The sequence below is a fragment of the Zalophus californianus genome, chromosome 6, assembly GCF_009762305.2.
Source record: "Zalophus californianus isolate mZalCal1 chromosome 6, mZalCal1.pri.v2, whole genome shotgun sequence".
NCBI classification, from domain to species: Eukaryota; Metazoa; Chordata; class Mammalia; order Carnivora; family Otariidae; genus Zalophus; species Zalophus californianus.
In genome coordinates this window covers 100,854,791-100,867,376 of record NC_045600.1, presented here as the reverse complement: position 1 = coordinate 100,867,376, position 12,586 = coordinate 100,854,791, and the positions used below count along the sequence as shown (strand labels likewise).

General features: G+C 43.0%; 1 protein-coding gene across 2 annotated transcripts in view; it reads left to right on the top strand.

The window, feature by feature from the left end:
• ANXA2 (annexin A2) overlaps positions 1-12,586 on the top strand; it is a 44,832-nt gene that overhangs the window by 7,732 nt on the left and 24,514 nt on the right. For both annotated transcript variants that reach the window (XM_027570411.1, XM_027570410.1), the window contains exons 2-3: positions 3,755-3,813; positions 7,250-7,349. In XM_027570411.1, coding sequence (XP_027426212.1) covers positions 3,766-3,813; positions 7,250-7,349 — 148 coding nt within the window. In that variant the 5' untranslated portion in view covers positions 3,755-3,765. The remainder of the gene's footprint in view (positions 1-3,754; positions 3,814-7,249; positions 7,350-12,586) is intronic.

The window sequence follows — 12,586 nt, the reverse complement described above, 5'->3', positions numbered from 1 at the left end:
TTGCCATTTGGATACTGGGTACATGGGGGAACTCAGTACGGTGTGCTCAGCAAAGAAGTCTGCTGCCGCCAGAAAGTGCTTTTGGCATTGGAAGGTGGGAGAGAGCCTATGGGATGGCAGCTACAGCCAGCCCATGAGCAGAGGCCAGAGCAGTGGTGATTTCAGGAATGGGCACGGCCTCCATAAGGAAAAGGAGAGGTGAAGGTAAGGAGATGGGGGGGGAGGCAGGGGTCAGGGCGCTGTGGATGAAAGGAGTACAGCGTTTGGGGAGAAGGAAGTAACTGTTAGGCTCAAGTCCACTTTTGCTGGGGGAGTAGATAGAAGGCGCTGAGGCTGGGTTTCTGTGCCAATCTTTGAGGGCTGGCCTTAGCTGGAATAAAAGAAGGCTACTGAAGGATGGGTTTTGAACTATTTTGACGAGATGATGTGTAGGAATTTAATTGATAGTAGCATGTGGGGTTGAGTGATGAAAGAACAGGACAACTGTGGACAATAAGACGGAAAGAAAGATTTGTGGGGCCTTTAAAAACCCCGATTTTCTGTCTCTCCTCAGTGTGTTGCAGCTGTGGGAGAAGAATTAACAGGAATGGAGAGTATATATCAGATTGTCTTTGCTTGTACAGTGACGAGGGTCCCGTGTGAGACAAGCTTCGGCAGCTGTCTGCAAAACCAGTGCTCAGGGCTGGAAAGGCAGCTTGGAAGAACTGTACAACAAAAACTTACTGTGCCTCTGTGGTCGAGATTCCCTAAACAGCAGAACCCGTGTTGAGGCACCTGATTGAAGAATGAAGTGGACTTTTAATCCACATTTCTTTGTGAGCAGAAACAATTCTGTTTGCAAGTCTGACTTACCGATCCTCTCTTTGGGGTTTTGCTTTTTTGTGGCATTTTTATTTCTTAGCCATTTACAGTGGGGACTAGAATTCTGTAAGGCAGATGACAACAGTTTACCCCTCACTGCAGACCTGCTGCAGTTCTGACGAGGCTCAGGGGTGATGGTCAAGGTCAGGATTGGGTGGGTGGTGTGCTATGGAATTCATCTCCGCTTTGGTGATTCTCAGGCTGATGGATACTGATGAGACCCTCTGGAATATTTCTTGGCCCAAGTAGGAGATATGTATATATATATATATTTTTTTTTAAGATTTTATTTATTCATTTGAGACACAGAGAGAGAGAGAGCACGAGCAGGGCGAGAAAGAGGGAGAGGGCGAAGCAGGCTCCCCGCCGAGCCAGGAGCCCGACGTGGGGCTCGATCCCAGGACCCTGGGATCACGACCTGAGCCGAAGGCAGACGCCCGACCATCTGAGCCACCCAGGCGCCCCAGAAGTAGGATATTTCTTGCTCGATCAAGACAGACTCAAACTTGTCTGTCCTGACGAGAAATACATGACCCGGCTACTGCAGACGTTTTTGGTCTAGGATTGGACCGTGGCACCCTGGGACCCTCTCGACCAGCACTGCCCAACAGAAATAGAATGTGAGCTGCATATGCAATTGTAAATTTTCTAGCAGCCACATTAAAAAAGGGAAAAGAAACAGGTGAAATTAAATTTAAATAATTTATTTTGTTTAACCCAACATGTCATAAATACAATATATAATCAATATAAAAAACAGAGAAATTCTATAGTCTTTTGCTCATGCTAAATCTTCAGAATCCAGTGTGTAGTTTCCACGTACAGCACATCTCGGTTTGGACAAGACACTTTCCAAATGCTTGATAGCCACGTGTGGCTGGTAGCTGCTGTATTGGACAGCCCAGTTACAGAGATGCATGGCCTCCCACACCAGAGTGGTATATTGGCTACAACCGAGGAACCTGTATTGATAGATTGCTGTCATTCAGAGCCCATAGCTCACATTAGGGTTCACTCTTAGTGCGGTACATTCTATGGGTTTTGGCCAATGTATAATGGCATGTATCCACCGTTATAGTATCATGCAGAGTAGTTTCACAGCCCTAAAACTCCTCTGTGCTCCACCTCTTCATCCCTTCCTCCTTTCCCTCTAATTCCTGGCAACCACTGATCCTTCTACTGTCTCCATGGTCTAGCCTTACCCAGAATGTCATATAGTTGGAATCATACTATGTATGTGGTATGTAACCCTTCAGACTGGCTTCTTTCACTTAGTAATATGCCTGTAAGATTCCTCCATGTCCGTTCATGGCTTGATAGCTCATTTCTTTTCAGTTCTGAATGATATTCCATTGTCTGGATGTAGCACAGTTGTATTTATAGAGCAAGACCTTTTACAGTCAGGATTACATCCCAGCCACGGGACATATTCGGGGGTGGGGGTGTCTGAGAGCTGTGGGAGTGTGGGGTAATTGGAATAGCTTTGATTTTCTTTTTGCCATGCTTAAAACTATACTGTAATCACGAAGAGCGAGGGGTGGTCTAGGAGAGAGCTCAGGATGAAAATCTTGCAGAAGGATCTCCATAAACACAAATAAAGGCGAATCTTCTTACATTCCCACACCACCCGACACAGAGCCTAGAATCTGCTTAGTCCACAGTGTTCTGATAAGTTAGCAAATGTCTGTGTTAAATACTTCCTCCAAGCCAGTTTTATGAAAATATTTAGACCATGCAAACTGTTGGGAAAATGGAAAGCTGGATTTGCATGGGCATAATTTCTTTGATCAAAGAATATTAAGCAAAGAGACCAAAGCAGGAGTTACTTCAAATCAGATGTCGATCCCGCTGTTTCAGATTACAGCTCTGCTCTATTTTCCTTCTTTTGGGGATGATGCTGCTGAATGACCCATCTTGTCTCAGTTGAAATGAATTTCCTGCTACTTGGGCACTCTTCATTGGCCGAGATTGGTATATCAATTCCAAGAACTTGTGATTGCAAAGCTGGAAAGCCAATTCATCAGCCTAGTGTCATTGCCCGATTAAGTGTATTAACTGGAAGACGACTTCATCTCATCCCTTTTGAATCTTAAATACAAGGGATCAGTCTTTTCTGGAATGAGTTAATGTCAGAAAATCTGTTCATGGTCTTTTTCATAAACAGTTGCATATCTTGTAAGCATTGGTGAGCTAAGAAAATCATGGATAGTAATAAAGGTTCTGTTTAGGAATGGGCCAGTGTGCAAATGCTATTGATTTCAGGTCCTTTTCAATGGGGTAAATTACTGGTGAGAAACACAGAAGCAGTGGCTTCTGTTGGACAAGCTTATCACTTTTCATGAGAAATGGAAGATTCAGTCTTATCCTGTTCGAACAAGTTGCATGAGCCTGGGGGAGCATTTTGTTTTTGTATTCACAAATCAGTCTCCCAGCATTCTCTTTACACAGAGCATGAAAAGACTAGCTACTTCTTCGTCTTTTTTTTTTTTTTTTTTAAGATTTTATTTATTTATTTGAGAGAGAGCGAGAGCATGAGGGGGCAGGCAGAGGGAGAGGCAGGAGCAGACTCCCTGCTGAGCAGGGAGCTCAGTGCAGGACTTGATCCCAGGACCCCCAGGATCATGACCTGAGCCGAAGGCCAGATGCTTAACCAACTGAGTCACCCAGGCGCGCCCCGACTGGCTCCTTCTGTAGTCCATCCGAAACCTAAAAACCATCTCCCAGCTTTAATTTGCCCAATCATAAGATAGGAATTGCATCTATTTGCAAAAATTACTCTACTATCCTTAGATGAAATGGTCCAAGAAATAGAGATTAGTATAATGGATCACTGCGCTTCAGGGGAAAGGAAAGCCTCTTCATAAATACTTTTTGTTGTACTTTTTCCCCCCAGCTTCCTTCAAAATGTCTACTGTTCACGAAATTCTCTGCAAGCTCAGCTTGGAGGGTGATGTGAGTATATCATTTTCACTTTGTGTAATTTTTGCAAATTAGACATCTTTGGATAACTGTGCTACTCTCTTTCCTTGTACGTCTAAGGACAACACGGACAAATTTGGACGATCATTCCCCACTCTTTGTTCCACTTTTCTTCCCCATTACTTGTACTGTTCCCAGTAGTAGTTCAATTTGACAGAAATGTTATGGCACTAGAAACTTCTTTAGCATCACATTAAAATTGGACAGGCATTAGTGACACTGGGGTGGCTGGAGTTTTATTCTGTTATATACTTAGTGTGTCAGTGGTAGTAATTGTCATGATGATACTTGAGTTTTAATGTCATACCCTGGCATTTTATTAATGATTGGCATAAGCTACAGCCCTTTCAAAAATGATCCTTGCATTTTGGACTTCTTACAGTGTCCTAGACAAGGACTTACATGTTTGTTGTTGTTGTTTTAATTTCTTTTCTCCAGAAGAACTAGAATATTTGTGTGTGTGTGTGTTGTGTGTTTTTGTTTTGTTTTGTTTTTAGCTAAATAAGAAAATATTCTAATTCATCATGTTTCCTTTTTTTGCTTTGGCTATCAGGGAGCTCAGAATTGTATCTAATTGTCTTTCACAGGAAATAAGTGAACCTGGAAATTCTGATGCATCTGTTTTGTTTTACAGTTAAAATTTTTTTAAACTGTATGTGAAATTATAAGTTGTTGCAAATACTTCTAAAATCAAGTAGAATATAAATTATGAATATGTAAAAATATCTAATAGTACCATACATCTTTCCGGTCATCTTGGCAAAAATGGCTTTTACAAAAACTCAGCAGTAGCACTGGTTTGTGATAGGCATATCTTGCAGATACTGCAAAATATGCTCTTACGGGGGAAACTGAAATACACAGAAGCACTCAAAAGTCACTTGACAGCAGTTTGGATTAGGTGGTACAGAACCCTCTGTTATCTCTGGTGCTTGCCATCAAATGTTCAGGTAGATTGCGTATATGCGAACACAGGTTGTATGGACTATAGAGACTGTATATTTTTAATCTTTCCTCATGGAACTTGTGCACACTGTTGTTGGCAACACTTAGGAGCTGCATGTTGAGGTCCAGACAAGTCCAAGAGCTAAATAATTCTTTTTTTTTTTTTTTTTTTTTTAAGATTTTTATCCATTCATTTGACAGACAGCGAGAGAGGGAACACAAGCAGGGGGAGTGGGAGAGGGAGAAGCAGGCTTCCCGCCGAGCAGGGAGCCCGGTGCAGGGCTCGATCCCAGGACCCTGGGATCATGACCTGAGGTGAAGGCAGACGCTTAACGACTGAGCCACCCAGGCGCCCCAATAATTTTTTTTTCTTAATGGATCTGATGATTAGATTGTTTTTAGTATCAGATTTCAGAAAAGGGCTTTTCGTGTAGCCTTTGAAGTTACTTTAGTATAATGCATCTCTCTGTTTGGAGAGATGGGACTGCAATAGAAAATGTCATACTTTCCCCCATATTTTGGAGGAAGAAAAAAAACACTTTTCCACAATAATTTGATTTTCAGACAAGTGGATTCTATAGATAATAGGTTAAATTATCCATTCAGTTTTGTTTCTAGAAGTTTTATAAAAGGTATGCAAAACTTTCCCTACTCACTGTTGTTTTTGGAATAAAACGACATAGCGTCTAGGAAATGAAGCCGTATATGTGATATGGCTCAATGACCAGACTGCCTGCCTTTGTAAATAATTGATGGCATTGTTAATAAATAGGGAAGTGTTTTTCTTAGATTTCCATCCACAATTTTGTAGCCACCATAACAAATACAGCATTTCAGAATAACCCTTTGTCCTTACCTTTGCCTAAATGTATGTTCCATTTCCATTGGTGTAATCTTACTGGAAAGTTCAGTAAAATTAGATGGAAAATACTTTAGTAATCCACTGTGCTTCAGAGTTATAAATGTTAACTGGATTCACTATTTGGCCAAGATGGTCCCAAGTGCATTTTGAAATACTCTGTCTAGTCCTGAACTTAGATTTCTGGTTTGCCCTGGGAAACATTTGAGAGGATGTCATCTTAGTTACTTACATATAATCGCACTCCTAATAAAACCAAATGAAATGGGTGCTGGGATGTCTCATAATGTGTTGCCTGTGGGTGGAGAGGTAAGTCAGGGCACCTCAGACTCTGACTCTCCCCAGAAACTGAGCTAAGGCAAAAATCATCACATTACGATGGGCATTATGTACTCGGGGGAGGTCGTGGATGGACGAATCTTGGTGTTGGAGGTGGATGGTTCCACTGACAACCTAAACCACATTGTCCATCTTCTTTTGCCTGCCCTATGCTTTGGGACCGGGTAGCAGGGAGGAGGGAAGCTGTAAGAGCTCTCAAGGAAGAAGAGTAATTAATTAACACTTTGGATAGAAGAACTTATGTAGACACATACTACTGTCCTTACATCAATCTGGGGTGGTGGGGTGGGATGGAAATGGGTCCATCAGATCAGGCAAGGTAATGGGTTTTGAAAAGCATTGGAAAAGGAAGAGAGTATGGTTTAAAAGGCAATAAGGGAAAAAAAATTTTTTTTAAAGATTATTTATTTGAGAGAGAGAGAGACAGCAAGAGAGGGAATACATGCAGGGGGGAGTGGGAGAGGGAGAAGCAGGCTTCCCGCGGAGCAGGGAGCCCGATGTGGGGCTCGATCCCAGGACCCTGGCATCATGACCTGAGCCAAAGGTAAGAGGCTTAACAACTGAGCCACCCAGGTGCCCCACAAAAAAGTTTTTTTTTTTAAAAGAAATAGGAAGGGTGGTAGCCATAGGGTTAAAAGCATAATGTTACAGACAGCAGAGGAGAGGACCGAGGAGAGAGCGGGAAGCAGGAACTTGGCGAACACAAAGAGGATGTGGGCCAGGAGGCCTGACTGCCTTGGTGCCCGGGCTTCCCTCACTTACCTGATAGTCTGAAACAAGCAGGCCAGCGTTATACATTTGCATTTTAAAGAATTGTGCGCTCAGTGATACAGGCCCAGTGGAAATTCAGATGCCTGTAGCAAAAACTTGGCTAAACACACTTGGCATTCAGGCATTTCCACGTTTTCGGCTTGTTTCAAATTGTTGCCGGCCCAGTTTAATGCTCTTCAAAGCCTTCCCGGATAAATGGTGGTTTCCAGTGCCCAGCTTTGGGCTGTCTGCTTTGGAGCTTGCACTAGAGGTAGGATAAGTGAAAATACAAACAGCATTTTCTAAACTAGCTGAGCTTTTGAAGATGAATTCTCATTAGAGACAATGAAGTTTCTTATTCTCTGTGTCATGGCACATTAATACTTACCTAGTTACCTAGTCTATGAATGATTTGAATTGTGTAAAGAAACAATAGAAAAAAATCTATTTCGGGGATATTTCAGCAGGAGGCTTTTAAATGTGTATGACTTGAGTATGTTTGTGTTTTAACCTCAGCACTCCACACCCCCAAGTGCGTACGGGTCGGTCAAAGCATACACCAATTTTGATGCTGAGCGTGATGCTCTGAACATTGAAACGGCCATCAAGACCAAAGGTAGGTGACATTTGTCCTCTTGTCAGGCTGACAATGACTGAGGCATTTTTAGTTGTCTCTTCATTCTCCCTCAAATCTCCATTTACTAGTCATTTGAAATTGTGCTCGAGCTTTAATGGAGTGGGTCTAAACCTTCCGCATCTCACCCCACCCTCCCTCCCTCCCTTCATCCTTTCCTTTCTCTCTTCCTCTTCCTTCCTCTCTTTGGAGGGAAGACTTAAAACATGAGAAAGTATTTTAACCAAGGAGCGTAGTAACAGGGGAACGGGCCTCAGCTGAGAGCAGGAGGCCTGATTCCCTGGATGTGTGTTTGGGCTCTGCTCTTCACTTGGAAGCCTCTGTGCCTCTTTTTATAAGGAAGAGGTTGGTCAGGGTGATCCCAAACTGGCTTTTTTCGGTCCTGTATCCCCCTGTATTTCAACACATTTGTTGGAAAAATTGTACTAATTTGCTTTTAGATCTAATGAACAAAAAACTCAGACTATTTTTTTTAACCCTATTAGTTACACCACTCCTTAGACCTGGACCTTGAATTAGAAGAGGTGTCAGAATGAGTGTATTTCCTCGAGTTCCAGGATGAGTAAGAGAGGGCCGGAAGGCATAAGAACTTCCCTTGGAAATAAAGCGGATAAAGCATTTAATTGGGTGGGGGTGAGTAAGAACTTGTCCGGGCCATCGTTGTGCTGTTTTCTGTGTCTGTAAAAGTTAATGTTCAGACTCTTTGGCTTATGTTAATGAAGAGTGTGTCTTTGGGCTTGCCCCATCCCCCGAGTCCCTGGGACATTGTGATTATTGTGGTGAGGCTTGTGATTCACCGTACTTTTTCCCCTTTTGGACAAAGCCCTTCTTTCACCGTGAGGCTAGATTGAGATGCAGACCTGCCCCAGCAACCAGAGCAGATGCTGGTTCATACCTCTGCTGAAGAGCCACGGACAGTCTTCCCTTGGAAGTACAGTGTTTTAACTTACTGACAAACACACTTGTACAGTTCACATGCAGGTCACCGACAGACTGGGAACCTGAACCGGGATGCCCTAGGAACCTAAAACAGGGGTGATCATATTCCTGGCTTATTTATGTCTGCGTTATTTACTGATTGTGCCCCTTTTCACTCTCAGAATTGTTTTGTTTTGCGGGATAAATTACATCGCCATCTTTCCCAAAACGCTTGGAGAAACTGGTGACTTTGTTTCCAGAGATAGGACGGAAAGGAGAAAGACCTTTTACGTCCTGTGGCTCTGACAGGACACAAAGATTTGCATCAAATTAAAGCAGCCTCACGCTCCCCGGGGACACTGGGTACCTCCCAGAATGACTGCCCGGACAGCTGGAGGGAGAATAAGGAAGCATCCCAATCAGACCTTTCAAAAGTCTTCTTTTATTGAGGCTTTCAAATGACTATACTTGTCAAAGGCCAGGCTGAGAAGTCAGGAAGTCACTAATCAGAAAATGAGACTAAACCGTGCAGGCTTATCTCACCACAGACCGTTCTCTTTGGTGGAGCCGGGGTGTAGTGGATGAGAGATTGCGCAATCACGGCTCTTCGCGTCTTGGCTCTGCCGCTCGTTTCCCAGCTAGCCGACTCCGGAAAAACACTTCACTTCCTTAAGCTTCAGCTTCCACGTACAAAGTAGGGCTAATCAAAGTTCCACCTCACACAGTTGGGAAGTATGAAGTGGTGCCTGCCATGTAGACGGTGCTCAAAATGTGTTATCTCAACACACACTCAGACGCAGGCGCGCGCGCGCGCGCGCGCGCACACACACACACACACACACACACACACACTCACACTCACACTCACGAGCGTGCGCATACACATGCGCACGACCCACTTTCCTACAACTCACCCTACCTCACTATTTGGGTGTGTCTACATTCCTGGGGTTTCCGAACACGCCACTGCAGAAACACGCTTAACTCACCTCACAGTTATCTGACGAAGAAGGTGCCTTTCACAAGTTCGACAAAGGCTGCTTTCATCCTTGCATGAGAAAGCTTTTAAGCGCCCTGGAATGTAAAGATTGCGCAAATGAGTTCTAGTCACAGCTGAAACTCCCATGGTAATAAAAATACCTTCAGGCCCTTTCTGAGTTAATCGGAAAATACTGTAGTTTCTAAACAGAGACGTCTGGAGGGCTTAGATTTGGATTCCCGCATTCCAGTTTGGTCAAAAGCAGCTGACATCACCATGATCCTGGTTGCCACTATTTATTGAGTGCTCATTATGGGAAGGCATTGCACCAAGCGCTTTAGGAATGTTCTTCTTAGGTGAATTTCAGCTTCATCCTGATGTAGTGTTATATCCTCTCCAATTTGTGGGTGACACAGTTTAGGATTAACATGGTCCAGGTTTCTTGGCCTTGGTTCAAATTGGGATTTGAACAACTTTGTCCAACCCCAGGCCTGTGTTCTTAAACACCCCGATGTTGTGCCACCCACCTGTTGAGGATTGGACTTCTTTCCGTTGCCATAAGTTATTTTCAGACATGTAAAACATTTTGCAGTTGTGATGCTGTTGATATCAAATACATGTCATATTTGTGGCCCAGCTTTAGGTGCCCTATCTTCTCTTCAGACTTAATGCCTAGTGACTTTCACTTAGGACCACTTACTTATTTTTGGTGCCTAGTAATTGTAGAGAGTAACTGAGTTTTCTGGAGTTAATTCTCTTAGTCTTATAAAATAATTTCTGGGTTGTTAGTATGTTTGGGAACCTTAAATCCTTCTAGGAAACTATTGAGGAGAAAGAAAATGATACTCATATAGAGCTCAGTGTACCAAAGATGTTTATATCAGCAATTGGTTATGGTAGTGAAAAACCCAGCTAGTTGGGGAATGACTTAATAGGTTATGGTAACTCCCTCTGTGTTACATAGAGTATCTGTAGAATGTGAAATGTGAAAAATAAAATTTATGAACAATTTTTATTGAGATATAGTTCACATTCGTACAATTTACCTATATAAAATGTGCAATTAAATTTTTTAGTGTGTTCACCGAGTTGTGCAACTATCGCAGTTTTAGAATGTTCATTTTAACAATGCATTCACCTTAAAAAGTTGTCAGTTGTGAAACTGATTCTTTTCCTTTCTTGTGCTTTCAGCGTATTCTGTGTTTTCCAAATTTTCTGTGATGACGTATCAACTTCACAAATGGAAAGCAATAAATGTAATTACAAATAAAAATGAAATCAGTAGTTGGGAAAGTAACATCCCTTTGTCCCTTTCCTCTTCCTCTTGATATTTGGAGGTAACTCATACCACTTTTAAAAATGAGCTAATTAATATTTTAGCCTCCTGTTTGAAAGCCCTTCTATTGTGTAATTAAGAAGCTTGTGCCACACCTTCACTCCACTCCAGTCTCAAGCCCTGTATAGAAGAACACAATACTCCGTGATTGCTGTTTCCTTGACATCAAAGAAAACAAAGGGTAAACCTTGAATGCTGATAATAAACAAAGACCAAAGGACCATGAAAAGATGACCATGTGGGCCTCCCCCTCCCAGGTAGGGTAGCCCAGGAGCGTGCCCACGCATGCCAAGCACAGAGCTCTCTGGGCGTTACCTGCTCAGTCTGACTGACCACGGACTTCCTGTTGGTCTGAGTGCTCTCAGGAAGGACAGCCGGGAGCAAGTCTGGAGGGTCCTTCTGTTCCTTTGAAACAGGGTGGTAAACTGGAGCAGGCCTGGCGGGGGGCGGGGGGGGGATTAGAAGGAGGAGCAGAACTGGGTGAGATCTGGACTGGTCATGAGGACCGGAAACAGTTATTATTCCTCCTTCCCCTCAGCCACATCCTCTGTCACCTGGGCTGTCATGGCTTCTGTCCTCTTCATGGGTCTCCTTGCTTCATCCATTGCAGATTCTCTCTCTAACTTTCATCTCCAGGCTATTTGGAGCTTTTACTCTGACAGGGGTGTGCAGTCCCCATCTCGTGGGAGTGCTAGCCCACTTCTAACACCCACGTGGTTCCCACTCACCTCTCAGAGTGAGCCCATACACAGCCTCTTCACGCTTTCTCTGAGAAGGAGGCAGAATCAATTATTCCTTGGTCTCTGTCTCAGATGCTTCATGTAAGTAATTTACAGCTCTTGTCATATTGTGTTGTAGTTATTTATGTATGGATTTGTTTCTCCCACCAGAATGTGAGTTCCTTGAGGGCAAGGATTTTATTTCATTAAACTTACTTAATCTTATTTACGCAGCCCCTGAGACTGTGTGAAAAAGTAAATATTTAACCTATATGTAAATAGCAGTCAAATTGCATACAGATCCTAGACCACACAAGGTGAGGACAGAGAAGGGGGACACATGGCTGCTGAGATGAGGCAGCAGAGAGACAGTTCCAGAATCTGGACAGTAGCCAGAAAGGATAACAGTTCCCTAGTGAGCTTTGATCTGTTTTCACAAAGTGAATTTAGCTCAGAAGTCTGCTTTGTTTTTAGTTTGAAGGGATCTCAGTATTTCTTGAGTATGTTGCCTAAACCGAACGCATGGTGGTTTTGTGTATACTCTGGCTTGAGGTGGACCATACAATTACTTACCTTAATTTATGTCTAGGTATAAACTAAATAAAGCCATGCAAAAGTAGTAATATTGCTTAATTGACAAGAGGTTTCTGAGACTTAAATCTGTAGGAGTCTCTTGGTCTAGATTGGCCTTGGGTTAAATATACACTGTGGAGTGTACAACACAGCTGTGAATGGTTTACCATATGGGTCCAAATAACTAGAAAGGAAAGTCAGCTAAATTAGAAAAGGATGAATCCAGACTACATAAAATAGATTGTAATTAGAAGCAGCACAACCCCAGAGTTAGTGTAAGTGCCAATAGACTGATACAGCTTTGGTCTCTCTCTCTCTCTCTAGAAGGGGAGGGAAATGAGTTGCCCTATTATTATTGCCAGTTTTGATTTTAGCAGTATTTGTGTTCTCCGGAAGGGATGCAGAAGCGGGTGATTTTTTTTCCCCCCTTCTTACAGGCACAAGGAGAGAGAAGCATAACTGCAGCAAGTTTATGCATTTATTTTTTTCTTATACTTTTAAAATGGAACCATGTTTTCCAGCATGGCCAAAAATACAAACATCCCACGCCAGTGGAAAGCAGGCCAGGACGTGTATTTTTGGTTTCACCTGTACACCTGGAGGAATATTCATTCAGCTGAGACGGCAATTAGGAGTGTATTCTCTTGAGGATGCCAGGAGGCAGGTTGGCTCTGAAAGGTGGCTTCTCTCTAAG